Source organism: Patagioenas fasciata, chromosome 15 (assembly GCF_037038585.1).
Source record: "Patagioenas fasciata isolate bPatFas1 chromosome 15, bPatFas1.hap1, whole genome shotgun sequence".
Taxonomy (NCBI): domain Eukaryota; kingdom Metazoa; phylum Chordata; class Aves; order Columbiformes; family Columbidae; genus Patagioenas; species Patagioenas fasciata.
Genome location: NC_092534.1, coordinates 11,064,248 through 11,091,881, shown reverse-complemented (window position 1 = coordinate 11,091,881; position 27,634 = coordinate 11,064,248). Strand labels below are relative to the sequence as shown.

Here is a 27,634-nt window from a genome sequence, read left to right as displayed (position 1 = left end):
TCCCAGGGTGGGCTCTCCTTCCCGGTCCCCATCCCCGGGCGGTGTCCCCACCGCCGGCCGGCCGGGGGGCGGTTTCCCGGCGGCGCGGCCCCGCGCGGCCCGCCCTCCGCTGCCCCCCCCGCCCCCGCCGCCCCCCGCGGATGCCTTGGCCGGGCGGCGCGGGGGAGGCGCCGGGAGAGGCGCCGCGCTCCCGCCGCGGGCGCACGGCGGAGCCGCTCCGCGCTCCGTGCCGCCGCTCGGGCCATGCCGGCCGGGAGCCCGGGGGCTCGGCGGGCGCCACCGCGGGGGCCCGGCTCGCCGCGGGCCGCGGGGGCATGAGGCGCCGAGCGCGGAAAGCGGCGGCGGGCGGCGGCGCCGGCCCTTCCCCTGCGAGCCGCCGCCGTAGGATGAAGCAGCATGAGGATGTGTGACAGAGGCGTCCAGATGCTCATCACCACGGTGGGAGCCTTCGCAGCCTTCAGCCTGATGACCATCGCCGTGGGCACCGACTACTGGCTCTACTCGCGTGGCGTGTGCAGGACTAAGTCCACGAGCGACAACGACACGAGCCGCAAGAACGAGGAGGTGATGACCCACTCGGGGCTGTGGAGGACGTGCTGCCTGGAAGGTACCGACCGCCCCGCCGGACAGCCCCGCCGTCCCCCCCTCACCCCGGCCCCGCGGGGTACCCTGCCCAAAAGTTCGGGGGAGAGCAGGGGCATCCCGGGACCCCCCGCCCCACAGCCGGGCCCCCGGCGAGCCCCGGCCCCCGCGGCCGGCGAGCGGAGCATCCCTCCCGGCCGGGCCCCGGCTGCCGCCCCCGCTCCCCGGGAACAGAGCCGGCGCTTGCGGCGGTACCGCCGCGGCCGAGGGGAAACTTGGCGGGTGGCTCCTGCAGGCAGGACCCTGCGCAGGACGGGAGGAGCCGGGCAGCGGGCGCTGGGGTCCCCCCGTGCCCTGGCCCGGCTGTGCAGCCCCGGCAGCGCGGTGCGTGTCTGCCGCCGGCAGTTCAGGCTGGGAGGCCACAGGTCCCTCTCCCGGCCCCAGGGACTGTTTCCATGTGAATCGCTCAGCGAGCAAAACCCCTCAGCCTCTCCCCAGGCTCTGCAGACACTGTGTTCCTGTTAGGGGGGAACCCATCACACCTGGCATTTTTGTAGCTGATCTCCACCACCAATGCCAGCCCATCCCCTCTGAAGAGCAGAGCGGGGCAAGGTAGGCTGCTGCTGTCCCACCGCAGCTTGTCCCTCCATCCTTTGGGGTCTGCAGCCCATGCTGGGCTTCTGCCTGCCTGGCCTCACTGCTTCTCCCCGCTGCTTCACTCCTACAGCAGTCCCTGGTTGGAGAGCCCACAGCAGCCGCTGCCCTCCTGCAGCGCAGGCTGTGCTTTGGGGGCAATTTTGACCAAAGGCTACTGGTTGAGATTTAGATGAGTAACAACAAGCTGTGCTGAAATGTGAGCCTGAATGGAGCCAGGTGCTGGGACCTGTGCAGCAAAAAAATGGCTGATGGAATCACACTGGACTGTAACTTTCATAATTAGTGGTAGCAGTTGGTGTCCTGTGTACTTGGGGGAACTTGCCCCCTTGTCCTGCAGGGCCCCAGGGGTCTCAGGCCCCTCTCAGCCTGGGAGCAATGCCTCTGGTGGGGGCAAGCAAGCTGTGGTGGCCAAGCTGCTCCCTCCACATTGGAAAGTTCTCGGTGAGTCATGGCCATGGATGCAAAAATACCCTGTCTGTTCCTGGTGCTCAGTCCTAAACCCGGTGAAGTTGGTCAGAGCTTTCTTATTGATTCAAAGAGGGTTTGGATCATGCTCTAATTCCATAATAAATAATTTGAGATAATCTGTCTCCCCTCTTGGGCTGAGGGAGCCAAAGAGGCAGGAGCCAGGGCTGTGAAAGATGGGATCACTGGAAGCATGAGTAATTTCCAAAATTCTTGGTTTTGTTGGCTATATTTTTTTTTCCAGCAAATGTTTTATGTTTCCCCTCACTGTGATAAATCACTGCTTTGGAAGGAGCTGGTGAGGCTCTCGTCTCCTGGGCACAGCACAATCGGGAATGGGTTTAACAGTGCCATGCCAGAGCTCGGAGCTGAATCACAGCCCTTCGCCCCAAGCCCGGAGCTGGGAGCAGCGGCGCACGTGCTCACTGTGGGGCTCATCACTCCCCACTGCACGTTCTCCCCCTGGCTGGTGCTCTCACAGCTCCGCACAGTGCTGTGCTGGTGCTGCTCAGCTTTACCTGTGGCAGTCGAGGCCTCATGCTGGGCATGGGCTCCATCATCCCTTGTGTGCGGGAGAGAGCATGGGTGGGCAATGGGAACATGCAGCACCAGGCAGGGAGGGTCCCATCCAGGGCTCAGGGTGGGCATGTGGGGCTGCCATGGCGCTGGATGGTGCGGCAGGGCTGCTCATCACCCTCCTGAATTCTGCTGGAGAACTGCATTGGTGTCTCACAGGCTGTTAACTGATGCAATGCTGGGAAAGGAAAACGTCCTCCAGCTGAGCTGTGCAGTGTGCAGAGCTCATGCATGTTCTGCACAGAGGGAGGATGGTGCTGCAACAGGGGCTGAGCCCCCCAGGCTGAGCGTCATGGGTCACTGCTGCAGCCAGTGTCTCTGCCAGCACGTCCTGCCCCAGGGAGCGCTGGGTGTGGAGCCCCCACACCCCCAACTTTGATGTGCAGCAGGTCCTGTCTGATTCCTGTTGGCAGGGCCTCGCTGTGCCTCTCATTTCTGTGCACTCATTGTATCTGGCTTGAAAAACAGAGAGGTTGCACTCTGTCATCCTGTGCTAAGAATGAATGTGGTCAGTTGAAAGGGCCAGTTCTCCTGTGGTGCAGAAGATGCTTTTAGTACCAAGCAGTGCTCTCTGCCCATCGGGAAGCTTCTTGGCCTTGAGCTTTCTGCTAACGGGGGTCTAATGTGTGTAACGATGGAGGAACTAAGTGGGGAGCTCCAGTTGCTTGTCTGGCTGAGCGCGCGTGGCAGATTATTGAAATGCCCGACGTGAGCGCTGGGTGCACGCTCCGTCGCAGATGCTCTTTAAATCCATGTCAGTCACACACGCTCAGCGCCTGCGTGGGAGCCGCTCGCACCACGTGAGCATCAAAAGCCCATAGGCGAGAGCGGATAAATCTTGAATGAAGCCGCTGCAGACCTATGTAGAGACACCCACGCTGGAAAATACAAATTAGTGGTTGGCTCAATATCTGGAGCCCAGGCAGGCGTTCCCAGACTGCTCCGCCAGGGTAGCCTCTGCTTTAAATTGCAGCATTTGAATTCTAATTATCACTTTTACAATACGTGACTATTTAGTAGGTGTTGTCTTGTACTTCCCGCTCAAACGTGACCAGTGTGTTTCCCTGTGGCTGTTTATCATCAGTTGTTTTCCTCTGTGACTTCCTTGTAAATATCAAAGGCAGGGAAATGCGCGGCACTTCAGGGAGAAAGCTGAAGTTGAGAAATAGCTGCTTAGGCTTGTGTTCATTTTAGGAAAGTAAAAGAACTTTGTTTTTCATCAAATTTAATTGAATTGAGCATCGTTAAACGCAGGGAGCCTCCTTGTCCTCCCTGCTGCGTGGTACAGATTGGGACCAGCTCCATGGCATCATGCAGATCTGAAACAGGCAGAAGGAGCACGAGGATTTGGCCAAGACTGCTTGAAATACCATATTTTAAGGCAATGTGGTACTTTTCCTTTCCTCCTTCATTTCCCTCACTGGAATGAAGTGCTCTGTCATTTCTGGAGGACCATGAATGTTGCTCTGCCCGCCTCATGGACTGTTTGCAGAGGACACGGGGTGGTTTGCAGTAGGCATGGGGGGGTTTGCAGGGGACACGTCTGCCTGTGGCTGTGCAAGGACATGGGGACCAGAGCCCTTCCTCAGCTGAACTGTCCCACTTGGGTCTGTCCCAGCCTCCCCTCTAGCATCCCCCCAGCAGCATCAACACAGCCTTTGCCAGGCTGATAATTCATCCCTGCCCAACCCAGAGAGCTCTGCTTGGGTTTTGGTCTTTTTTGAGGGGATCCTGTCTAGATTAAACCCTAATATTGCTGTTTCTACACCTGACCTGCAAGCCCTGCTGCGGCTGAGGTCGATGGTCAGTGCGAGAGGCTTCGGCTGACGGAGAAGCTGCCAGTCCTTGGTGCACAGGGAAGAGAAATGAGCCCATCAGGCTTCCTTTGAACATCAAGATAATCTCTGCTGTTTGCCTCCTTTACCTGCAATTATTTCATGTTTTCTTTAGTAGTCTTGATAAAGACGTTATTATAGCTGAACACTATTCTGGTAACAGGCAACCCCATGTAGAAATATCCCATTGGATGACAATGTACAATCTCTGCAATCCGCCTCCCAGCCCCTTTAATAAAGCGCTGTTGATTCTGCATAATACTGGTATTTTACTTCTTCAGGAGAGCTAAATCAAATACTCTGTGGAACTCTAAATGTATTTTGTTACTGATTTCTTTTATCAACTGAATTTGTAACCACATCAAGAAAAATTTATGAAGTTTGATAAATCTATTTTCCGCAAGGCTGTTTGACATTTATCTCATCCCCTGGTTCCTCCAGCCGCTGCCCACCCCAGCAACCCACAGGCAATGCTGGGGACGCAGCTCCCACCGCTGCCCATCGCCATCCTCCTGGCACAGACTGATTAAACATTAAACCAGTTTTTCCTGTCTTCTAGCAATTCAACAGAATGTCAAGTTTTATTAAAATCCATTTTAGATCTTTGGAAAACTTCTCAGCCTATTCTCTGAACGCTCTTGGGAGAAAGTTCTCTAGTCCAATCGCTTTCATGTTTACACTGGATAGTCGCTGTTCAGCATCCTCCTCAACTCCTCCCGGAATACGGGAACCTATTCATCACACACAGAACAGAAGTATCCGATGAATAAACAATTGCGTGTCACTCCTGCTTTATGACTGACAGTTGCACTGGCATGATCTGATAGTGATTTACATCAGTGGTAAAGTTCTTTCTTCTGATGTGACTAAAGAATTCCTCCTGGTTTTGCTTAAACCTTTTGATTGCAGATTTATTTTAACTAATCCCATTAACTTGTCGTATCAGCCACATGCAATACCAAAAGTCCTAATTTGTAATTGTTTTAACTGCAGTTTCCAGTTCCCCTCTCAGTGGGCCTTGGGGTCCCAGGGCAGCTCTCTGCCCTTGCTCCTGAGTAATAGTTGGGCTTCTGCACCCACATTTCCCCCAGCTGTTTGTGGCCGTGGTGCTTTTTGGCTCTGCTGAGCTGGTTTGCACCAAAGGCGTTAAATTGGGCTGGAAGCAGCTGCCCCTGAGCAGCTACCAGCTCTTCTGCTTCCAGCTCCTCTCAGTCCTGAGTGAGGCCACACAGAGAATTTCCCCAAGGTGACAGCAATATTGTTTCTGTTAGAAAGTTATTATCTTTAATTTTTAAAAGCGCCAAGCAAATGTCCCTGAGATTGCAATCATCCATGATCGAGCACTTTTTCTCGCCACTCATTTTAGGTGGGTGTTTAAGGAGCTGCTCATCCTGTTCCTCTGTCTGGTTGGTGTCTGTAATAGATTCTCATCAACAACGCATCTTGCAATTGAACGTTTCTCCCTGGCACTCCTGGTCTGGCTTTGCAGTGCTGCCAGTGCTGGTGACAGTGACAGTGTCTCTGCTGTGGCTCCAGGCTCCCTGTCCGCAGCCTGACCAGCCTCCCTGCAGCCAGCTGCTCCAGCACAGTCCCCACCCAATGCCACCACGTGTGGCTCTGTCCTGAGGATGCTCGCCAGCTCTAGCACCACGTCAAGGAGAGGGACCACGCATGGGGACCAGGGCCATTGGCTGGAGGTGATGGGGGGGACAGGACAGGGATGTGACAGCCTGGGAGCTTTGGGGAGATGAGCAACGAATGTTATTTGCTCTTCATCACATGAGAGCTGGGCGGTGTCAAGTTAACATGTGTGATGGAAAGCAGACGCTGCAGGCATCGGGGACGATAGTGATGAGTGAAGGCGAAGAGGGACCCATTCCTCATTTGAGAATACCTGATGCAATTAGCACACCAAAGGTTTAACGGCCCTTCCCCACTGAGCTTCTCCACCAGGACAGGCCACATGCCCAGCACGGGGCTCAGTGGTGTCACTGCGGCCACAACAGGATGGAAGAAATGCCTGGAGTGTCCTGTTGGTTGTCACTGATGATGCCCCAGGCACAACCTCTGACTTAGGAAATCTCCGAACCTTGGCTTGGCCGAGGACACATTGAATAAGCGTTTACTACCGTCCTCTGATAGAGATGGAAATCAGGCTGGCTGGACCCTGATCTGCTCCAGACTCTTGTTCTTGTGGCACATGGCCAAGAGCCATGAAAATCCTGGGCAGAGAGGAGCTGGGCTCCAGCTCCCAGCTACCGGTTCTGCTTTGAGGAACCACCGCTTCGAACAGGGACTGAAGGATTTGCCCTCCTGGGCTGCTGCAGCATTTTTCTGGACAAAAATCCCACCTTTTGAGGTGGTGTGGAGAGCTGGTTCCCATGTTGCCTGTGAGCAGCACGTGATGAGTGGAATGTATGCCGTGAACAGCTCAGAAACAGGCGGTTTATTGCTGCATAGGCGTGGTGCAGAGTCTGTCATCTCCAGAGCTGCTACTGTTTAATAGAGGTGGAAGTCTGAATTTGAATGAGGCTCAAGTGGGTTTTTTTCCCATGCAAGGTCACTATCTCCATTACGGCTGTAAATAATTAGGCTGGCTAATGAAGGCTGCAAGCCCCGGCGCTGGGGCTGGAGCGTGGCGGTGGTTTGGGGGAGGATATCCCACAGACTGGTGCCAGATCCTCCTCTCCCAGTCTGGGGAGGTGGGTGCTGGCTGGGAGGTCACAGCAGATGATGTTTGTGGGGAGCAGCCGGGGTGCAGGAAGGGGTGCTTGGCTCCTCTACCAAGAGTTATGTGGCCTCTGATAAATCACTGCCCTCCTCTCTGCAGGAGTTTTGCCCTTTGCAGTGTGTGTCCCAGTGGATTCATTAGTGTTTGCCTCTTGTATGGCCCCTGGCAGGGCACACAGCACCATTACTGCTGGTCTATGCGGTACAGACCCTTCCCTGCCCCCAGCAGAGCCCCCTGGACCACGTGGCTCTTTGGCACTACTGGTCACCTTTCGTGGCTCAGAGTAATGGTCCAGGTGTGGAGACCAGGGATGCTCTGCAGTTGCCTGTGGTATCTGGGATGAGATGAGGTGAAGCAGCCATGGTGTTAACCTTGCTCAGTGCTTCTGCCATCTCAGTGATTACTTTTCATATGGATTTCACATAGATTTTTAATGAACACGACGTGCTCTTCATAAATAGACATTAACCTCCTTTTTCAGGAAAACCAAAATTGCTCTTAAAATTATATAAATGTGCTAACCCATATGTACAGGGGAGTTGCTCAGTGCCTGCTTGAGGGGTCCGTCTTGATGGGGCTTTAAATCTCTGTCTCCCCTTGTCCATGAGCGTCTCTGGCTGACTCACAGCCACGCAGCAGCAGATGCGATAGATCCACTGTCGTTAACACACATTGGTGCTGCTGGGTGCTGAGGGTGAGTTACTCAAAGAGCTCTGAGGGGAAAGGTGCCCACCCAGTCACTGAGTCACCAGAGGCACCCACAGGCAGACGAGCGAGCTGGGCTGAGCTCATGGGGGGTTTCTGCCATGCTGGAGAAACTAGGTGGGGCTCCTGCCCGCCCGCTGCCTTGCTCCCCTGGTGGAAAGAGCTGCACCTGTGCTACATGTACAAGTCTCGTGGATTTTTAAAATGACACTTGGAAACAGACTCCCTGAAGCCATTGTTTGACTGCGTTTGGGGTTAGTGCTGGGTGTGGAGAGGGTGGTTTGATGTCGCTTCCTAAGGGTTCCTGGTGGGTTTGCTTTGGCCGACACTTCAGGCTCAGCACCAGAGGCTTTCTGTAGCTTTTCTCTGTGTGAGGCACCCTGGGAACGCGTCCGTCGCCGCTTGCTGTGCGCTCCCACCGCTTGGGCTGCAATCAGCCGTGGTCGCTCGGGGAACCGCAGCAGCGGGCATCTCTAGATATGTCTTTGATTAAGAAGACACCTGCTGTGATAAAGAATGACAGTGCTGGGGTGACAACTGGTGTCTCCTCAGTGGCTGGTGCGTGATGACAGCTCTGTGGTGGCTCCAGGAGGAGCGGCTGTGCCCAGGAGGAGCAGCCGGCCTCTGCATCCCCGGCAAAGCTGCCACACACCCCATGGCATAAAACACCACATGTGTCACGGGCTGGTGGCTCAACCCTGAAGAGTTGGGGCTGCTTTCCAAAATTTCCTTATTTTGCATCATCTTTTAACCATCTCCTTGCAGCAGATGTTTAACAGCATCTTCTAAATGGAAAGTTCAGGCCACGATTGTGCTCCGTGCTTTAAACCATCCTGTGTCCTTTGGAGTGATTCTGTTGGAGATGGAAACTCTGGGATGGCACCTCGATCGCCCCAGAGAGCCTGGGCTGGGTTCCCTCCCGGCAAGGGAGCAGAAGCCCCTTGGGACAGGCTGGCTGATGCTTGCCTGGCTGTTAAACACCAATTACCATTATTTTTTGCAGCTGTCAGAGTGCTTTGATGCATCAGCATCATCCATTGCATCACACCACATCGTTGCATGAGCAATTGCAAGGGGCTATGACAGTCACTGGCTGCCTTCCCTCTGGGCTGGCTCCTGCCCGACCCTGTCCCTGGGGCTGCATGCCCAGCCGGGAAGGGTCACTGACACTTGGTGAGACAGACTGCGATCTCACGGCGACGCTCCCTGCCCTGGCGCCCACAGCAGCTCTGCCGTTGCCGTCCCAGGGCTGTGGCTCCTGCCAGGCTGCACGGCGTCCCTGCCAAACCCTCCATTAGCCCGACAGCCTCGCTCAGCCGAGCAAACCTTATCGCAGCGCAGCAGCTGTGCCAGGTGGTGCCACTGAGCCGTGTGACGCTGCCGCAGAGCGGGCTGGGACACGGGGACCCTGCGGGGCAGTGGAGCAGGGTTCCCCCCGGCAGGACCCCCCGCTCCCCCTGCCAGGTCTGGGAGCCTCTTGCAGCCCTGAGGCTCCTTCTCTCCGCGCCAGGAGAATCTCTTGCATGCGTCAGCCAAGGATGAAAGTGTTTTCTGTACATTAGTCTTTGGCCTTTCCTCCAACTGAAAAGCTAAAGAAGAACAGGAGTGATTACACCTTTGGTAGGAAGCAGGAAAGCTGCAGCCTGGGCTGTGAGACCTGTCAGCTAGGAGAGACGCCGGAACTGGGTCTCCTGCTGCTGTCACCAGGCAATGAAAATGTGCTCCAGTGAGGTCCAGGGGAGGTGGCATGCATGTTTTCAATAATTTTAAATAATAATAATAATAATTTAAAATAATATCTACTCTGCACGTTACCCCAACCTGCCCCAAATCCCACTGCTACTGCCCCAGCCAGCCACAGAAGGGCAGGTCCCCGCCCTTGGCTGAGCGTCTGTGCATCCCTACAGATGGTGCCGTATGGCTTTATGGCTTTCACGTTTGTTCTGCCTCGCTGGGGCTGAAGTGAGAGACAGAGACAGACATGTCAGCATCTCTGTACCGGAGCCCTGCGCAGCAGCAAGCACTCGGCCCGGGAGCAAGCAGTGCAGTGTGTTATGGTGTGGTATGGTACGGTGTGGTCTGGTACAGCATGGTGCGGTACGGTGTGCTGCGGTGCGGGACCGCTGCAACAGTGTCCATCTCTGCCCATTCAAACAGGTGGTGGCCATGGCTGTCACATGCGTTTGGTGCCTGTAAGCTGGTCTCCATCGCCTGCAGTTCAGTAGAGGTGCAGCATATATAAAACTGCAGTGTCTCCTTGCGTATGTCAGGTATCATGTCTGTGCTGCTCACCGTGGAGCTCGGAAGCAGCCTTGTGTCTTAAGCAAGGGCTTTTCAGGATGTGCAAGTTCAATCACTCATTTAGAAATTATTTGCATTGTCAATTTGGACAGATCTCTCCCTCAGGATGAGGAGAAGTCTTCCAGAAAACAGGAGAAGCAGAACGTCCCATTGGCATCCAGGAGCTTTGTTCCTGGGGCTCTGCGTTTCGCTGTGATGAGCCCCTCCGGCAGCGCCAGCACCTCCCGCGCAGAGCCTGTTCCAGGGCTGTGAAATCCCCGTCTCTGCACAGCTCCAGCTGAGCACCCGAAATGAACAGATGCTTGTGATCTGCATCTCTCCAGTCCTCCGCTACCCATCTGTGAAATGGGGACAGCATCACCTGCCCTGGCTCAGTGTGGGAGCCAGAGGAGTGTCTGAGCTGCTCCCATGCTGCTGGGGCTGAGCGGAGAGCCCTCGGAGAGGGGAAAGCTCCCTCCTGGCAGCCGCCAAGGCAAGGTGAGGCCAGGGACCACACACTGAGCACCAAGGGCAGATAATGAGCACAGAACCTGCAGAAAGCCCCGTGCCCCTGGAGAGCTGCTGGAGGTGGGAGTGGGTGAGGGATGGGGAGCAATAGCAGAGCAAACACCACTCACCCAACACTCATGGGGGCTGGTCCCCAGCTGCACAGACTGCCTGTCCCCACAGCCCTGCCCTCAGTGCCGCTATCACAGTCTCCTTCAGCCAAACCCATGGCCAGGAGGCAGCAGGTGTGTGCCATGAGCATTAATTTGGCAGCAGCTATGGGTGCAGCTGGGACAGAGCCAGTGAAAGGGCTGCCATGGCACTGCACTCCCCACAGGGACGTGTGGTGGGGTCTGAGCAGCGCTGAGGGATGAGCCTGAGCTGAAAATGGGGTAATTACTCCTGGGAGCAGCCCCAGGTAAGTGCCAACAGAGCCAGGGCAGTGCCGAGGCGGGGGGGCAGCTGGTGTGGTGCTGGTGAAGCCGTGCTGATGGAGCAGTGCACATCCCGGGGGCTCCCCCGTGCCGGGGAGTTCCTGTGCCTCTGGTTGGCACAACCCATCCGTGCTGTGACAAGGAGCACAGCCCCACTGGCCTTGAAGCCAATGGCAAAATGTCACTTCGCTTCAGCAGCAGCAGGATGGGCTCTTCTGTGTGATTTAATGCAGAATATGAAGGAGATGGAAAGCACTGGCACGAGATGTGAAGCTCTCTGCATTCCCATCCGTCTCAGAATAGTTTATGTTTTAATTCTCTTGCCCTTCAAATCTCTATTTGGCTGCTGCTACCTCCTGGAAGGACAGAGCTGGGGTTTTTCAAAGCCTTGGAGTGTTTTATGCTTTGAGTCAGATTTGGGCAGCTGGGGGAAGGTGTCACTGGTTTACGGCCAAGGCAATGGTGTGAGCAGCTCGGGGAGATTGCCCTGCTCTGAGCTATGAGAAGTGGGTTTATCACAGCAGCCTGTCCTGTTCCTGCCCCGAGGTGTCCCAGTGCAGAGAAGGGACAGCCTTGAGCAGAGCAAAGAGTTCCCAGGTGCAGGGAAGCTGGTTGCAGTGTGTTGGTGCTGTGGAATCCCCAAGTGATGGGTGATGGGCAGGACACACCATCCTCCTGTCACTGCCCTCACTGCTGCAGGGACACGCTGCCTGCTCCTCAGGGAGCTCTGAGGGCAGAGCCCCCCAATGGCAAAGCCCCCGACGGCAGCAGAGCAGGGTGAGTGCTGGGCCATGGAAATCACTCTGGATTTCTGTAAAGCTCACCAGGGCACAGGCAGGCAGCTTGTATTTTTTTGAGGGGGAAGGCAAGGTTGGTGTCACTCACTCATTCACTGGCAAAGTCTTTTCTTAACGCTCAGTCTGTGGGATTGTCCCTTCTTGTTCTCCAAAAAAAGCCAGGAGTGAGACTATGGTGCTACTCCTGAATATCACTTCTCCCCATCTGGGCTGTTGGAAGCGGCTCACTGGGGCTCTGTTCCCTCCCGCAGATGGTGCGGGGGCAACTCTGCCTGCAGCGGGCAGCAAGCTCACCCCGTGGGCAGGACCTGCCCCAGGCCTGACCGTGACCCTGGCTTAGCTGAGCCCAGCAGGGCTGGTGTGGACTGACCTTGACCCTGGCTTACACCAGCAGGGCTGGTGTGGACCTGACCTTGACCCTGGCTTAGCTGAGCCCAGCAGGGCTGGTGCAAACCTGACCTTGACCCTGGCTTAGCTGAGCCCAGCAGGGTTGGTCCAGCTGGGAGAGGGACACAGGAGCCGGTGGCTGCAGCACCCCACTCCTGCACCAGCAAACAGGCAGCATGATGCCCACTGAATCCCCTGAAATAAATACACTTTGATGGATTGAGTCCCTTTTAGCGCAGCAGCTGAAAACTTCAAATATTTATATCGTTAGGGAGATGTGACAGAAGTATATATATATTTTAAAAAGGCAGGTGTTTGAGTGGCAGTCTTGTTTTTGAAGTTCAACACCTTCAAATCAGTCCTATAAAAGAGAAAGAAAAAAATAAATTTAATATAAGTTTTGCAAGGAAAACAACCTGCTGAGCCTCCTCCCAGGCTAAATGTGCTTTAAAGATTGACTGTGCAGCTGTAAAAACTATTGATGAACTGTAAACATGAAAAGATCGCCCTGCTCGTGGCCTGTCAAAAGCATTAGGTTGGAAATGCTCTGTGCTCCGCTCCAGCATGACTCACTGAGTCCTCAGCAAATGTGTTTATTTGTAAAGATCCTTATTTCAGAAATAGTGACCTTTTTAATGCCTCGTAGAGTGAGCTCGGATATTCGAAATTGCCTTTTGGCAACTTGCTAGTCTTGCTGAAGCTCTGACAGTGCTTTCCATGGTGATTTGCATATTTTTAGCCTTGATATTCTGCACTGTGGGGCTCCTTTGGAAAATGCTTTGCTTTTCGCAGCCCTGAATGCAATTCGACATCTGCAGCGCTGGGCTGAGACGGGGCTGTGCGGAGGGCAACGAGGGGTTTGCTTGCACCCCTTCCCACCTCCTGCCTCTGCAAACCCTCCCTGCTTTTATTAAAATCCTCGCTGAAATACAGACCGTGCTATTAGTCACAAATTTGAGCAGTTGCTTCACCTCGAAATAGGGAATAAAACTCGGAAGCTGTTACCCAGGCTGCTGTGCATCCGAGCACTGGGTGGGCTCATCTGGCCACCACACTCGTCATCGCCCCCGAGTCCCCATCACTGACACTCCTGCCAGCTGCACTAGAGCTGATATGGTGATCGGTGACCTTGTTGCTCCATGTCCACAGCCTGTCCCCTTGTTCCCAGTCCCACTGGTGCAGATGTGGGCAGCCACACGGAGCATTTCCATCCTCCCTTCTTGGGAATGTCCCGGCCAGGCATTAAGCATCATTGTTAATTGCTCAGTCGGCTCCTTCAGCGTCTCTTTCAGCTCTGGGATGTGAATCTGCTGAATAGGAAATGTCGCGGTTGTAATAACAGTTATTTAACATTTCTCAGGCCTGTGACTCACGCTCTGCCACTTGTGTTTGGGAACGGGCGATCGCATTGCTCCTTTCTGTTGTTGTTGTTCATCCTAATGCATCGAGAAAGATGTTTTGATGGTTTTTCTGCTGTTTGTTTGAGTCCTTTATCAGTGCTCTACAATTTCTAGCTGCTGATTTATATTCAGAGTTATGAATATTTCCTTTCTTCTTTTTGTTGGACATCCTTTTATTTTTATAGCAGTTTACATATTAGCCAGGCAGTTCTTAAACTGATGCAAACTCCAGTTTCAGTTATGAGTTTTGGGGTAAAACACTCTTGAATCATTTGCTATTCATAGTCATGCTTTCATGTTTAAATCCATTCTCCTCACTGATTTGGCTTATAATTGTTTTCTGCTCTGTGAATTGACATTTCAAATCACCAGGAATATATAGGAGTGCCTCGGACTTACTCTGTTTGCCCATGAGGAGTGTAATCAAGTCATGATTGCTTGGACTTGAGCAGCAACTAGTTTTTAGTTCTGTGATCCATTCCCCTTCAGCTGTCAACACAGAGTCTAAAATAGCACTCCCCTGTGCTAGATGCCACGCTTCAGAGCTATGAAATTGTCATTTATAGGTTTTTAAAAATTCGGAGGACATTTTAATACTGGTGAAGTGAAACCTCCAGCTTCCCATCATAATGCAGCTTTCTCTCCTCCTCATTACAGAGAGGTGCTTAAGCAGTCCCCGGGCAATCTGGGCTCTGCACAGCTGGGGTTGGAGCAGACACCAGAGCACCCTGGATTGCTGCATTACCTCTGTCTGAATTACTGGCAACTTGTTTAACCAGAGGATCCCAGGTTTTGACACTCTCGACCCTCGTTTTTCCCACCTGGTCCCTTGTGGGTGCTGATCAGCAGCCTGGCCAGGGACACAGGTCTTGGTTTAATCCAGTGAGGTTGTTCAGTGACCAGAATGGGCTGATGGGCTGCAGTGCTGCAGACACACAGGAGCCAGGCTAGGGGCACAGTGCCAGGGAAGGCCAAAAAAACATTATAGTGAAAGAGAAAAGGAGAGAAAAATACATTACTTGATGTGTGGAAGTTGTGTCCGAATAAGAGAGAAAAAAAAAAAGGCATGAATTTCAACAAGTTAAATAAGGAGTTGTTTTAAGGAAGGCAGAAATGATCATAAAGGACAACTTGCTGAAGACAGAAAAAGCAATAACAAGATCTTCGCTCTCAAACGCGTCCCGGGCTGCTGCAGGGGTGTCTGGCAGGGGGGACAGTCCCGCTCTCCCTGTGTCCTGCTGGTCAAAGGCTTTGTGATCCAGGAGCCTCCCAGAGCTGAGCTGGTGCCCTTATGACCCATCATGGGGATCAGGCTGGGAGGCAAACCCTTCCCAGACACTCATCAGTGAACCCAAGTGAATCTAAAACGTTCATTAAAGGGATGAGAGCAGGATCCCTGGGATTGCGGTGGGGCATTTCCCAGCCATGAGCTGCAGCCATGTGGAAGGATGAAGGGAGGGAGGGAAGGGGGACACCCAGAGGAGAGCAGGGGGGACACCCTGGGAGGCAGCTCCAGTGTATTACCTGATTACTTTTATAATGAGAAAAACAAAGCTAAACCCTTGAAGCAGAGTGCTAGAAATTACCCATCATTTCCAAACTTTTTTTCCTTCTCTATTATTCAGAATTGTTTTGCTTTTCTGAACTGCCTTGTGTAGGTTGCAACAACCCCACAGATTCTAGAATGGGAGATGATGAGTCACTGTCAAAATGTAGATTCTTCTTCTTTTTTTTCCCTTGTAGCAATGCTGAGGGAGTAAAGTCTCTGTGACACATGCTGATCGCTGGCACCTCGCAGCTAAAACTGGCAGAAGCTCCCAGCCCACCCCTGGGTGCGAGTGCCTGGGCTGTGCCCACGGCCACCCCGCCGTGTCCCCGTGGGGATGCCCGTCACGGCAGCGCGGAGCTGGGCGCTGCTCCCCAAACGCACTGGGCTTCTGGGGACATGCAGGGGCTCCGTTCTTGCACGGCTGTGCACGGTGCAAATGTGTGTCTGTGGTGGCCTTGGCACCCAGCAGGTACCGCAGAGCCACCTCTGCCGCCTCCTTGCTGTTGCACTCCTTCCATTTGACTTGGGTTTTTTCCACAGGAAAAAAATCCTTCAGAAAAGGCAGATCTGTGTAGGTGATTCTGCTCAGACACAAACCACCACCGCAGAGAGGGGGAGAGAGTGTGAAGTAGAGACGGAGCCAGATGCCAGCAGTACCCAGGTGGGAAGCTGGCGTGGGGCTGCTGGGGCAATGGGGATGTGCTGGGGGAGGATTTGCTCCTGGGGAGGAGGATTCATCCCTCTGGCCAGTGGTGGGGAGCTGAGCATCCATCCCAGCCTGGAGAGAGCTGCTGGCTGGAGAGCAACACAGAACTGGGGGGACTTTCAAACTGACATGTAGGTTTTTGCCTTAATTTAGTTGTTCTCCAGTGGGATTTAAGCAAATGGATGTGTAAACTGATGACAGCTTATGGTCTGAGGAGTCACAAACTGATTTGACAGCGAGGACAGGTCACTCTCCTGAGTACCTGAGGTTTCCCTGCTGTGGGAGGAGAGCAGACCCTTTCCTGAGCTGAGCAGCGTCCTTGGCTCGAGCGGCTCTTCCAAGGTGCTTGTGGTGTCTTTGGAACTGGGCTGTATCAAAGAGTTTGTGATGTGGGAGGTGAACAAGATGCTGGGGAGTGTCTGGGACCCAGCAGCCCGTCCTGGGGACATGGGACAGAGCTGCTGCTCGCAGGCTGAGCTGTGCTCTGGGTGGTGGCTATGGGTCCCTGGGCCATGGTTGGGTCTAACACAGACCTGACAGCCCAGAGCTTTGCAGTCTGACACCAGAGACCTCATACAAAGAGCCTCAGGATCTCATGGAGCTGGGGGAAGAGGGAGGATGAATTTCTTTCCATCTCTCCAAGCATCTGGGAGGTGGGTGGGAGGTAAAAAAAGATGAGCCCTGAAGTTTTAATTTCTTGGAGATATTTACGTGTCTTGCTCTTGTTACTCGAGGGAGTGCAGAGCCTGAGCATCTCTGAGGATGTGCCGCAGGCTCGTACCCCAGCGCTTGCCAGCTCAGTTTGGACCTCTGATTCTCCAGCAAATATTAATTTTCAGAGAACTTAAACCATAGTGACCCCACCACTTCCTCTGAACAGATTTGGCATGAAAAAGTATCTTTAGGAAGGCCATTACTGTAAACTGAAATTTGGGAGATCACTCACTGGAATTCACCAGGAGGTGCTGAGGACTGGAACGTGAGCTCGCCCCAGGACTTCTGGCTGAGCCAACCCATACGAGGGGATAGAGGAATTTTGTTCTCATTTAAGAATAATGTTAGCTCTTCTTCCCAAGGCCGAGTCTTAGTTTACACACTGATCAGTAACAACCAGCATAGTCCTTGGAAAACTGCTCCACTGGATTAAGAGTAATGAGGTTTAATAACCATAACTAGAGCTCTCTAGTCTTCTGGCTCTCTGGATTAGGATTAATATTCTTAACCATATTTCCACCATCATGAGAATCGTACTTCCCTCACAACCCGCTCCCTGGGGAAAAGGGCTTTGAGAGGAAAAAGACCTGAGATCAAATCAATTAATTGCCTTTGCATTCTCCAGTAAGTGCAGTGCAGAGAGTATGTACATCCAACTACAAACGAAGTAACGCAGCAACGAGGAGATCTCTCTGAAACAAAGCGTTACTGTGCAAGGCAGCCCTGCTCGGGAGCACGGGGCGGGAGGCAGGCGATGCTCACCTTAGTTAACGTGCGGCTCCAGGATGCTCTGATCTGGTGGGGACCAGAGGGATCGAAGAATCACTCAGAGTGTGGGAAGGAAAACAGCCCTGCAGGAAGGGATGCCTTTACAAAACCAGCAAATACAAAATGTGTTATATGAGTTCATCTCTTCCAAATTAAATCCGATGTTATCTAAAAGGCAGGGCTCACTGTTGTGAGTCTGGAGCTATCGGGCAGGGACACGCTGCACAGCCAGCACTCCCATTACCACGTACGGTGCTTACGGGTGGGAAATGCCCTGGAAGATTTGCCAACCGGAGAAGGGAAGCTCCAGCTGTCCCTGGACTGGCTGCTTGCCAGGGGTGGCCCCTGGATCAAAGCAGGACCATTAAATGAAGAGCTGGAAGCGGAGCTGGCGAGGCTGGCGCAGAGTGGGGGTGGACGCTGCTCGCTGCCTGCCAAGGGTTTGCATTGGCTGAAAAGGACGAGGAGGGAGGTGGCACCTGACTGATGGCACCTTGGGCAGGGGTGCCCCTGGCACCCCTAGGCAGGGGGGCACCAAGGATGCTCCCCCATGGGAAGAGGGGAGGAAACTGAAATGGGGGGGCTGTGTAATGTGATGGAGTATTATCTTGCAGGCTTTGTGGCTGGCACTTGTCTATCTGCTTCAACCTGTTGTTTCCGTGTCTGCTTGCCAGTGCCTGTTGGGCAAGCACTGTCCCTGCCTGTTCATGCTTCTGGGGACCCCAGCGTGTGCTTGTCGTGGGGTTTGAGCTGGATGTGCTCCCATGTTCTTGAGCAGGACCTGGCTGGACAAGGGGATGGGCGGGTGTGGTTCCTTGTTACAGAGGAAGGTGAAGGGATGGCCCCACTCCCCAGCCAGGAGCCCCAGAGCAGAGCTGCTGTGTGCAGAGCTGCCTGTACCGCGGCAGGCTCCGGGCAGGGGAGCGCAGCCATGAGCTAAGTTGGCTAATCAGGATTCACACTAATAGGGAGAGAAAATTACCCAGATCTACCACTGAGGCAGCTGAGCGGGGAATGAATAACGGCAGCGGCACGCTGCCTTTGCTGGCACTCTCCCGGCAACAGCTGAATTAAGCCCGCGGTGGGTGACTCACGCCCGCAGCGCGGAGCCGGGGCGCAGGCAGGGACAGCAGCTGGGAAATCACTCGCGAGCAGACTGGGATGTGCCAAAACCAGCAGCCCCCAGCAGCAGGAGATCTCCTCTTCCTCCTGCAATGAGAGAGGAGCCCAACCCCAGCACAAAGGGATGGGGGACTGTGGGGGCGGCAGCAGCCCCCCAGCCAGCCCCCCGAACAGCAGGAGCTGCTGGGGAGCCAGGCTCCGGCAGAGGGCTCGTGGCTGGATACTGCCAGGGATATGGTGCTGCCTGCAGGCGTTGACAGGGCTGAGCCTGTGCCTGAGCCAGGACGGGGTCCCAGGGAGTCCCATACTGGCCAGTGCTCTTCTGGTGATTTCTGTGTGTGGCCATCCCAGTGCTGGGCAGGGATCGAGCCCTGGGAGCATCTTGTGCAGCCACAGCTTTAGTTCTGGCAGGGGTCAGAGATGGCACGGAGCTAGGAATCATAGCCTTTGCCTTGAGTCCTCCCTGTGGAACCACGGGCAGGGGAAGGAGGCTCAGAGGTTAAGGACTTGAGCAGAATGTGCTGCTTTTGGTGCCCATGATGCTGGAATGCTGCCTTTACCAGGGCTCAGCTGAAACACCCCGAGAGGAAAGCCTGGAGCTGCATCTGTCACCCCAGGGTCGAGGACTCAGGGCCTCAGGATGTGCCCAGCAGCCCAGGGGCAGATGAGCCCCAGCCAGGGTCAGGAGCATCCCCCTCCTGGCCCGAGCGCTCTGCACCTGCACTGCCTGGGGAAGGGCTCCATCCTCAGGGAACACTTTTTGGGTCAGGGGGGGACGTTTTGCGATTTCAGCCTTGTTGTGGTGTTTGTTTGGAGCTGGGAAGTTGTGTGTCAGATGATTCGGGCGTTGCCATGGTGATGAGCATCGGTTAATGAACAGAGGGAGTAAAGGAACCAAAATAAATGTCAGAGCGTGAAATAGATGCGGTGGAGCCGGACAGCACAGGCAGGCGGCAGGGCTGCTTCCTCCTGCAAGCCCCGTACCCACAGTGCTGCCTGTCCCCCTTGTGCTGGGGCTCCCTTCGCCTTGCGGGGGGCAGATTTTGCTAAACCACACCTGCAAGGTGCAGGTCCTGGCTACTGCAGTGGGATGGATGGATGGATGGACGGACGGACAGACAGACAGATGGGTGTATCGTCTTTGCACCCTGGGTGAGCCCTGCACCCTTGCCAGCCTGCAACCAGGAGATGTTTGCATCTGACCTTCCATCATCTCCTGCGCTTGCAGGTGTTTCATTCTCTAAGGCTCGCCCTCATCCCTCATGTTCACAGATTTACCTTAGACATTGTGTGCACCAGAATCGAGGCCTCCGAGCCCTGCTCAGAGCAGGGAGGTGCCGACTGTAGAGTTTGGTGGGGGCTCAGCAGCACAAGGAGCCTCTGAGAACTTCAAAGAGATCGAGCCCAAGGAAATTAATATTCTCATTTGCACTCTGTGCTGATGGGCTGACTCAGTCTCTAAACTCCTTTCCCACGTGGCACCAAGGAGAAGTTTCCTTTCGTTAATCAGATGATGAACACTGGCCCCACAACCCTACCCAGGCGGCTGCTGTGCAGGGAGATGTTCCAGCGCTGGAGCCTCTGGAGAAGCTCTTGCAAAGTCCCTTGTGCTGTGCAGGCGTCCCTGGCCGGCAGCAGTTTTGCAGCCACTCGAACTTGAAGGGGGCAAATCTGTCCCAGCAGAGCAGGTCGGGGTTTGGGGCTCTGATGCAGAGCAAGGACTGAGGTGTTTAGAGACCAGCTGGAAACAGAAACCTCGGGGCTGTCACAGGGTGGGGGATCAGGTGTGTCCAGGCGCACACTGGCTCCGCGTGTCCGTTTGGCTCTGGCAGGGTGTTTTGGGCTGTTTTAGGGCGCTGTGGGTTGGCACGATCCCACTCTGGCACATTGTGCCTGATGGCTGGAGAGCTAAAGGGACAAATGTGGGGGGCAGCTCTGGGGGGTGTGAGACTGAGCCCTGCTGGCGGGTACAGGGAGGAGGTCAGAGAAGATGGGTGGAAGGCTGAGAGGAGGAGGAGGATGGGGCTGTGCTGTACAGCTGCCACCCTCCTCGTGACCGGTGCCTCCCCAGTCCCATTCACGACACCGGTTTCCAGCTTCCCCTTCGCCCACAGTTCCCAAAGCAACGGGAGCAAGCGATTCCCCTCTCAGATGCCGTGTCTCCTGCTTGGATGACAGCTCCCCACCTCCAGAGCTTCATCTCCAGGCTCTAATTGATGCCTGTCACGACGCTCAGCCCCCCCAGCCCATCGCGGAGCAGAGCCTGGCAGCTTGCCGCCGGATGGGCTGGCTTCTCCTGGAGCCCTGTCCTCTGCTGGCACATCCCTTCTGGTCCCATGGGAGAGGCGACAGAGCCGGTGTGACCTGACCGTGTGCTCCAGCACTGGTGTTGTGTGGAGTCTGCAGGAATTCCTCCCACCTCTCCCTGCCCCTTGCCACTCCACAGAAGTCATGGTCTCTGCCTCAGTTTCCCCATTTATAACATCAAGCATTTGTTGGCACCACAGAGGAAGCATCGTGCACACTTGAGCATCAGCTTTTGCTGCTTGCTCTGAAGAAGACAGTTCTGTGGATCCTATAAATGAGGGGTGTCAAACTCATTTTCACCATCAGCCTCACGGTTGCCTTCAAAGGGCTGAATGTGATTTTAGGACTGTATAAATGTAACCACTTCTACACCCCTGCTGTGGACGGAAATGGCTGCTGCTGCCCCAGCCCTGAGGACCCGTGTTCCCTCCAGCACCGTAACACGAGCTGGGCTCTGAGTCCCCAGCAGGTCTCGAGTGCCATGCTCGGTGTCCGAGTGAGCTGCCCGAGGAGCCGGCTCGCAGCGTCCGCAGGAGGCAATGGGCTGCATCCATCACAACAAATCCATAGGCACAGCTGGGCACAGCCAAGATATTTTTATTATTTTTTAATGCCTTTGATTTCTCTCTGTCTGCCCATCAGTAGCATGTGGACCAGGCTGCTGGAGCTGGTGGGTGGATGAGCGGAAGAGGCAAGAGCCTATTCACAGCCAGTCCCTTCCCAGGCTGTCCCACAAACACCTCTGAACCACAGGGCTCTCCTGCCCGAGCCTGATCTGGCCTTGGCTTTTTCTCCTCATGCTAAATTACACGGCTCTGGCACAGGAGAGAGCTGAGGCCAATAGTGCGGTGAGGAGAAAGCTGAACCAAGCAGGCAGGCGTTTAAAGGCAAAATGCGTTTGTTTGGCTTCAGAGGCAGGAAGGAAAAAAAGCCACAGAAAAAGCCTTTTTTTTTTCCCCAAAGGCAAAGTGGGAGGCCAGCAAACACCAGAGCATCTGCCTCCTTCCCCAGTGCTTCCAGGTGGCAGTGCTGGTGCCACCGCGGTGGGGCTGCTCTGGCCTCCGCTGCTGCAGGAGCAGCTGGGGACCAAAGTGTCCCCGGGGCCCAAGGGCGGTGTTTGTGGTCACTGGCAGCCCGGTGTTGAGCGCTGCCCCGGTGTCTCCAGGGCTGCTGCCTTGCTGGCCCCGTGTGGCACGTCCAGCAGTGCAGAGGGGTGTGAGGATTTCTTGGCTTGTGTGCCCGCAGGAACATTCCGAGGGGTGTGCAAGAAAATCGACCACTTCCCCGAGGATGCGGATTACGAGCAAGACACGGCTGAATATCTGCTCCGTGAGTCTGCTTTCCGTGTACATCATAGCCGCACGTGCTCCCCACGCTGCTCTAGCACCCCCTCCATCCCTCAGCACCTGGAGCTTCACCCAGCAAGTCCCCCGCTGCTGGCAGGAGGCTGGTGCACAGCAGCGGTGACCCTCTGGGTTAGCCGAGCGTGGCTATGTCACGCCGCAGTGGCAGTGCTAATGGTACATTTGTCTGGCACACTCTGTCCCCGTGACCAGTCCCAGCAGCTGTTGCGCAGCCAGAGCTTGTTGGGGTGCGAGGGCTGCTGGGGACTTCTGCGGGCCCCTGGTGTGTTGCTGCAGGGATGCCATGCCCGTGCTGGGCTCCCTGTTCCCCGAGGCTCTGCAGACACATGTGTAACAGAAGCTGGACACAAACGCTGCTCCCCCAACATGCAGAGCAGCACGTGTGTGACAGGTGCGCAGCCTGCACAGCTAAAGGTTCATCTGAACACCCAGATTCCCAGACAAGTCAGAACGTAAGGCAGCAGCAGCCTTGAAGGCATTGGCATTTCTGGCTCTGAGCTGCTGGGGCTGGGAGGAATCCCCAGGGTGAAGTGACTCCCTGGCTCCCATCACCCTGTGCTGAGCCCTGACCTGGGTGGCAGCTCCTGCAGGTTGCAGCGGCTGCTCAGCCAGATGTTTTCTAACCCCACAGGGAGCCATCAGCTCTGCTCACCCATCTATGAGGGGAACATGTTTAATGGAGTTGGTTTGCAGTTTTAGTAGATGAGCGTTTAAGTTCTTCTCCCACCCCCTTCCACATTTAAAATAGTCTATTTTAAAGCCCCCAGAATGGCATTTTAATGGGGCTTCTCTGTATTTCTGTGATTCTAATAAAGGCCCTGATAGAGGGATGAGAGCCCAAATCAAGGCACAGTGTATTTTCAGTGCAGCAGGCAGTGATTTGCTGCATTAATTACTCTACTGTCACTTGGGAAGCTGCACTTCTGGCAGGCCAAGTAGAAAAGACCCTTCTTTTTGTAGCTCTTGGTCAGTGACTCCAGAGCTGGTGCTGGGTGTCCCCATCCTTCGTGGCATTGCAGGGATTCTTTCTGGGTGCTGGCGTGGGAGGTGCTGGCAGCCCCCGCTGCAGGAGCGATGCTGGGGACCGACCCTGGCCCGTTCCCTGGCTCGCAGGTGCGGTGAGAGCGTCCAGCATCTTCCCCATCCTCAGCGTGGGTCTGCTGTTCTTCGGAGGCCTGTGCGTGGCGGCCAGCGAGTTCTACAAGAGCAAACACAACGTCATCCTCAGCGCCGGCATCTTCTTCGTCTCTGCAGGTAGGAGCTGCCCAGCGGGTGGGAGAGGGGTGGCTCTCCAGGGGTGGAACTGCGGGAGGACACAAGGAGACAGAGATGGGTTGTGGGTCATGTGGGGCTGTTGATTTCTGGGGTTCATGAGCTATCACATCCTGGGGGAAAAATCCTCATGGCAGGGAAAAAAACAGCAGAGGTTTCTCATGAGCAGTGACTGTGCACTTGAGATGCCGGCCCGGCTCTGTCCCGAGAGTCTCTGTGCGGTGCCACAGCCCAGGACAGGGATCTGCCCTGGTGAGGGCAGGCATTGGGCTGGCAGCACCGGGCAGAGGGGCTGCCGCAGCCCGATGAGGAAAACCGCTCTTGAGCTGCCATTCCTCTGGATCACCCACTCCTCTATGAGCTGTTCCCCAGCGCTTCCACTGATTATCGTATGACAATGTCTTTGTCTTAAGGAACTGCTCTATTTTGTGTTTTTCTTCTCCCCACAAAGAGACAAATTACTCTCCCTCCTTCAGCTGGCAGGAGTTGCTGATGCAGATGAGAAAACAACAGAAAGAACATAATTGATTCATTAAGTAAATCCAGGAATACATCAGCCGCTCCCCAGCCTCACAGCACTGCTAGCGGTGCAAAAACTGCCCAGCTCCCTAGTAAAGCCTCTGGGCTCAAACAGAAGTGAAAAGAGATGGAGCCGTTCCCTGCTTCCCTGAGCTTCTGGGCTCCAGTATCGCAGGGTTCATGCTGGCGATCCCGCCGTACCCTGCAGGTGGGATCTGCTCTGGCCACAACCCCAGCGGCAGTCGAGCTCCTGCTGCCCATTTCACAGTGACCAGCTCTGCAAAGCAAAACCAGCTCTTTAATGGCCCTTTTCTAAACAAAATAGCAGCTGTTTCTCCCACTGCTCCAAGATGCCTGACTGTACCTGTATACTGGGTGCGAGTGAGTATAGCTGTGTACTGGGAACAACAGCAGAGGCCTGTGAGGGGTTTTGGCATGGGGGTTGGTGCCCGCTGGGACCTGGGGATGCAGCCAAGACCCCCAGCACCCTCTCCGCCTGCCAGGCACCCCGTGGGTCATGGTGGGCAGAAGGGCTGGGGATGCTGCTGCACCTGTCCCTCTCCTGCTGGTCCAGCAAGCACCTCTCCCTCTCATCCTCTCCCAAAGGTCTCAGCAACATCATTGGGATCATCGTCTACATCTCAGCCAATGCGGGAGACCCAGGGCAGAGCGACTCCAAGAAGAGCTACTCCTACGGCTGGTCCTTCTACTTTGGAGCCCTGTCCTTCATCATTGCTGAGATGGTGGGGGTGATTGCCGTGCACATGTACATCGAGAAGCACCGCCAGATCCGCGCCAAGTCCCACTCGGAGCTGCTGAAGAAGTCAGCCTTCACCCGCCTGCCCCCGTACCGGTACCGCTTCCGCCGGCGGTCCAGCTCCCGCTCCACCGAGCCCCGCTCCCGGGACATGTCACCCGTCAGCAAGGCCTTCAGCGCCATCCCCTCCACCGACATCTCCATGTTCACCCTCTCCAGGGATCCCTCCAAGGTCACCATGGGGACGCTGCTCAACTCGGAGCGGGACCACGGTTTTTTACAGGTCCATAACTCCATTCCCAAAGAGTTCAAGGAGTCTTTGCACAACAACCCGGCCAACAGACGAACCACGCCGGTCTGAGGCGGGCAGGGCGTCTCGTCAGGCTGCATGGCATCATCCTCGTGACGCTGTCACCCGTGAAACCCCGTTTTTAAGGACAAACCCATATGGCTCCCCGTGCCCCTACCTGTGGGGCTGGTTTTTCACTCCCAAAATGCCACTGGCTGGGCCACTGCGCCCATGGTGGGACCAGGACCCGCTCTGTCCCCACCGGGGAGGGGACAGGGTCTGTGCTGTCACCCCGGCCGTGTGCCCCTGCAGACTGAGCGGGGCCCTGTCACCACCCGGGACAGTCCTTCCCGGGTTCTCCATCGTTAATGTTGCTCATAATCGCAGTGTTACCTTAGCTGTATGTCCCATGGAAATGCTGGCGATAGCCCTGTCTGTGAGAACTCTTAACCTGGTAGTTACATTTAAGCGAAATTGCCTGGGAGTCCAGAATTTGAAGCACTGAGTTGGTGCCATAGTGAGTGTTCATGTTACAAAACCTCTTTCCCTGTTGTGCTGGATGGAGTGCTCGGGCTGGGTTTCTCTATGGCATTTCGTGCATGCATTAAATAGCTTGGAATTCAATTTTGTCATGTCAGGTTGGAAGAAACATCCTTTTGCAATTTTCTGTGGTCTTGAAAGGGCTTCTTTCTTTCCTTCTTTCTTTCCTTTTTTCTTCCTTTTGGTGCATTCAGGCCATGAAAGGACTCAGGAGCAGAATTCCTCCAATGACTGGTAGCAATTAGCCAGTGTTTAATTAACCTCTAATATTGCAAGAAAATGAATTAATTCCCTGAAATTAATATACACACAGTCACAAATTGCTGTCTGGGCACAACCAAGGAGGTGACGCTTGACCTGGTGGTACTGCAGGAGGAGCCGGGTTGGTGGCTGGGCCGCGGGCTGCGTGCAGATGGTGTATGATTCTATAATGGCTGGGAGATCGATGAGAAAAATAACAATAAAATCATCCAATTTGGCAAGCAAGTTACTCGGCTGAATGGGTCGCGCTGACTCCGCTGCGGGCAGCAGGAGAGCTGCATGTCCCAGGGGTGATTCACGGCAGCCTCAGCCTCTCTGCGACTGTGTGGGGTGCCTGGGGTTGGGGCTCCCTGGCTGCGGGGGTCAGGGGGAGCAGCCCCCCCAGCCGCTGCCCTGCTCTCCCGTGGGGGGCTTGGCTGGGCAGCAGCAGCTGGGGGGTGCAGGGTGCTTGGGGTATAAAGGATGCATGGAGTGCAGGGTACACAGGGTGCAGGGTCCGTGGGGTGCTGCAAGCTGGGCGTGAGTTGTGGGTGCACTTGCAGCCCCCCGACCCCAGGCACTGCCAGGGAGAGTGGCTCAGAAAGACATTTCCCCCAAAAGGTGCTGTGGAGGGGTGACATCCCCTCCGCAGGGCAGCCGGACATCCCGGGGCAGCCACAGCAAGACCTCTCTCAGGGAAACGCTGAGCTCGGGTGCAGCTGCAGGAACCCCTGGGGTGCGTCTCTCCCAGACATGCGTTTGCCTGCCAGGTGTCTGTGTGTCCGTCCCCTCTGAGCTGCCTGGTGGGGACACGCCAGCTGCCTGTGCAGTGCCACAGCAAGGGGATGGCCTGGAACAGCAGGGAGGAGGTCGGGCTTTCCATGCCAAGGTGTATGTGTGCAGCTGGAGGTTTGGCTTTGAACGCTGAGCTGTCCTCTCCCAAGCAGAGCTCATTTCAATGGAGTTGGCTTCAAAGCTGCTGGCTTACAGTTTGGTGTGTCTCTTCATGGAAATGGTATTTAACCTTCTGACAGAAGGGGTGGATGCCCATGGAGTCCCATCTAGGGGGGTCATTAAGAGACACAGGTGAGAGGGAACCAGTGGAGCTCTCGTTTGCTGGAAGGGAAACGCCTGGTGTGCACTGCTCTGAGCAGCCTTGCCCTGGGTCTCTTTCCCAAAGCTGTGCATGGCCGGTCGTGGAGCATGTCCTAATTCCCAGGATTAACAGGCAGGTCGCTGTGGGAGCTCTGCCAGAGTGAAATACCCCCCGGAGCCCCTCAACCAGCCCCAGGAAAGGCTGTCGGCCCCTGGGCACATCCTGGCTGCAGGAGGCTGCAGACCAGTGCAGGGTCTTTGTGTTCATTATCATTTATTTGCTACTATTGCAAAGGGAGTTTTTGTGAGAAGACCGATTCACATGCTAATTAGGCCTCTTAATTGCCATAGTTGCTGATTGCATGTATTAAAAACAGTCAAGGATGTGTAGCACTCTGATCTTAGGGAAATATTTCAAAACAAAGTAGTGAAAGGACTGGCAATGTAAAATACAGAATAAACTGCATTTTAACTTACCTGGTGTGTGGCTGCTGGTCTTGCCAGGGCATCACCGCCCTGCCCAGCTGCAGAGGCATTGCCACCCTCTAGATTTGATACACGTGCACTTTGTGCCTTAAAGGAAAGATGTATCTTTTTTCAGAATTAAGTCTCCAGAAAGCAGGCTGCGGCTGAGTCACTCACTGCCACAGGTAAGAAATGCTGTTTGTCTTGATGAGGCAAAGCACCTGAACAGGGTTATTTCTGAATTAAAACCAAACCCCACATCTCCTGCAGCATGGTGAGTGTTGATAGTATGACTGAAATCGTTGTTATTGTTATAAATATTGCTGCCACTAGCTATTTATTGCCATAGTGTCAGCAAATTGGAGTAACCATTTATCAGGGGCTGCGATGCTGCTGTGTCATGTCCTGTGCACATACGGGACACTCAGTGCCTTCAGGTGACGTTAAAGCCACATTCAGCGCAATTTGTGGTGTCGGAGTGTTGCCTGAGAGCCAGCGAGGAAAGAGGCTGGGGAAGGATTTGCTTGGTTTCACGGAGAGGATTGATTTTCTGAAGTTGACCAAGTTACCC

The 27,634-nt window shown here is 54.9% G+C and overlaps 1 protein-coding gene across 1 annotated transcript; it reads left to right on the top strand.

The window, feature by feature from the left end:
- Positions 1-201: 201 nt before the first annotated feature.
- CACNG3 (calcium voltage-gated channel auxiliary subunit gamma 3) lies at positions 202-27,074 on the top strand. The gene is made up of 4 exons (XM_065851154.2): positions 202-607; positions 21,768-21,851; positions 23,000-23,140; positions 24,284-27,074. Exons 1-4 carry the CDS (start codon positions 397-399, stop codon positions 24,793-24,795), a joined length of 948 nt encoding a protein of 315 aa, XP_065707226.1. The 5' UTR covers positions 202-396; the 3' UTR covers positions 24,796-27,074.
- The last annotated feature ends 560 nt before the right edge of the window (positions 27,075-27,634 follow it).

What these genes read in the sequence shown, in the direction of transcription:
- CACNG3 (XM_065851154.2), top strand. Translation starts at nt 397, where the DNA reads ATGAGGATGTGTGACAGAGGCGTCCAGATGCTCATCACCACGGTGGGA. An exon ending in CACGGCTGAATATCTGCTCC is followed by an intron (nt 21,852 to 22,999) that starts GTGAGTCTGCTT and finishes CCTGGCTCGCAG; the next exon opens with GTGCGGTGAGAGCGTCCAGC. An exon ending in CATCTTCTTCGTCTCTGCAG is followed by an intron (nt 23,141 to 24,283) that starts GTAGGAGCTGCC and finishes CCTCTCCCAAAG; the next exon opens with GTCTCAGCAACATCATTGGG.